The 1628-nt window shown below is 40.8% G+C and overlaps 1 protein-coding gene across 1 annotated transcript; it reads right to left on the bottom strand.

Annotated features, from left to right (window-relative positions):
• Positions 1-262: 262 nt before the first annotated feature.
• On the bottom strand, positions 263-1402 carry LOC109255662 (olfactory receptor 1509). Its single transcript, XM_019430476.2, has one exon. It carries the CDS (start codon positions 1385-1387, stop codon positions 449-451), a length of 939 nt encoding a protein of 312 aa, XP_019286021.1. The 5' UTR covers positions 1388-1402; the 3' UTR covers positions 263-448.
• Positions 1403-1628: the final 226 nt, after the last annotated feature.

The raw sequence follows: 1628 nt of genomic DNA, 5'->3' as shown, positions 1-1628 counted from the left end.
CTTCTTGGAACTTTTCCAGATTCTTTTTCCTTATTTGTTTCACCATCATCTTTTCCTTTATATAAGTAATAGTTAATAAATCCTTCTCTTTAATACAGAAGTCTGCCCTTCTCTGTGCCATTTTATTTATTTTTTAAAGCTATCATTATAAAACTTTGACACTTTCTTTTTTGTTGTTGTTGCTGTTTGTTTATTTATTTATTGGGGGGGGGGGCAGAGACAGAGGTAGAGGGAGAAAATCCCAATCAGGCTCTGCACTGCCAGAGCAGAGCCCAATGTGGGGCTCAACCCACGACTGTGAGATCATAATCTGAGCCGAAACCAAGAGTCCAATGCTTAACTGATTGAGCCACCTAGCCACCCCAACATGCCATTTTACCTATTAATTTTGTTCTTTACTTTTACTGTTAAAGATATGGCCATAATCATATTTGTAATTCCAAACCCATCATGTACCTGACTTCATGAAAAAACCTCTCTGTCTGAGATGCTTCATGGCACTTTTTACCTCCTCATTTCTCAAGGTGTAAATGAGAGGATTCAGCAAAGGAGTGACCACCGTGTAGAAGACAGATACCACCTTGTCAATGGAGAAGCTAGTGTCTGGCCGAGTGTAGATGAAGATACATGGTCCAAAAAAGAAGGCAACCACCATGAAGTGGGCTGAGCAGGTAGACAGGGCTTTCCGGCGCCCTTCAGCTGACTGTTTTCTAAGAGAAACCAGGATGACCGTGTAAGAGGTGACCAAAGCCAGGAAACAGGTGAGGGAGATGGTTCCACTATTAGACACAATTAGCATTCCCGTGAGGTATGTATCTGTGCAAGCCAGCTTGATGACAGGGGGCACATCACAGAAGTAGCTATCAATAATTTTGGGGCCACAGTAAGGTAGACGAATGGTCAAGAAGGTCTGCACCAGAGAGTGAACAGTAGCCCCCAACCAGAGAGCAAAGACAAGCTGTACACAGACCCTCATGTTCATCACATTAGAATAGTGCAATGGAGCACAGATGGCTACATAACGATCATAAGCCATAATGGTCAGCAGAAAGATCTCAGCACAAGCAAACAGATGTAGGAAGAAGAGCTGTGCAATGCAATTATCAAAGGAAATAGTCTTTATCTCTAAAAGCAAGCCCTCTAGCATCTTGGGCACAGTGACAGATGAGTGGCAGATGTCAATAAAGGACAGATTGCTCAGGAAGAAATACATGGGGGTATGGAGGCGTGGAGTAAAGACTATAGTAACTACAATGAGAGTGTTTCCCAAAAGGGTTAATACATATGTGACGGAGAATGCCAGAAAAAATAGTATCTCCAGCACCCACTTATCAGTGAGTCCCAAGAAGACAAATTCAGTCACTCTTGTTTGATTTAGAGCATCCATCCAATGAGTTTCAAAAGGACCTTGCAAGGGAAAAAAAAAGACATGAAAGCTAATTTAGCTTTAATAGTATACAAGTAGAATTAATTGAAGTGACTGCATTCCCATATGAGTTCTTTATTTATTATCAAGCCATATAAAATATAAGACCAACTTAAAAGCAATTGTTACAATATACCCATGATATATCAGGAGTCATTCCAGGCACTTTATATACACCATTCTATTTAATCACAACTGCACC

The sequence above is a fragment of the Panthera pardus genome, unplaced genomic scaffold, assembly GCF_024362965.1.
Source record: "Panthera pardus isolate Hobbes unplaced genomic scaffold, ASM2436296v1 HiC_scaffold_24, whole genome shotgun sequence".
In the NCBI taxonomy this organism is placed as follows: domain Eukaryota; kingdom Metazoa; phylum Chordata; class Mammalia; order Carnivora; family Felidae; genus Panthera; species Panthera pardus.
The sequence above is the reverse complement of the archived record's forward strand: the minus strand, read 5'-3'. Positions and strand labels throughout refer to the sequence as shown.

Bases quoted from the DNA above. Each gene is read 5' to 3' on its own strand.
- LOC109255662 (XM_019430476.2), bottom strand. From the start codon at position 1,387: ATGGATGCTCTAAATCAAACAAGAGTGACTGAATTTGTCTTCTTGGGA.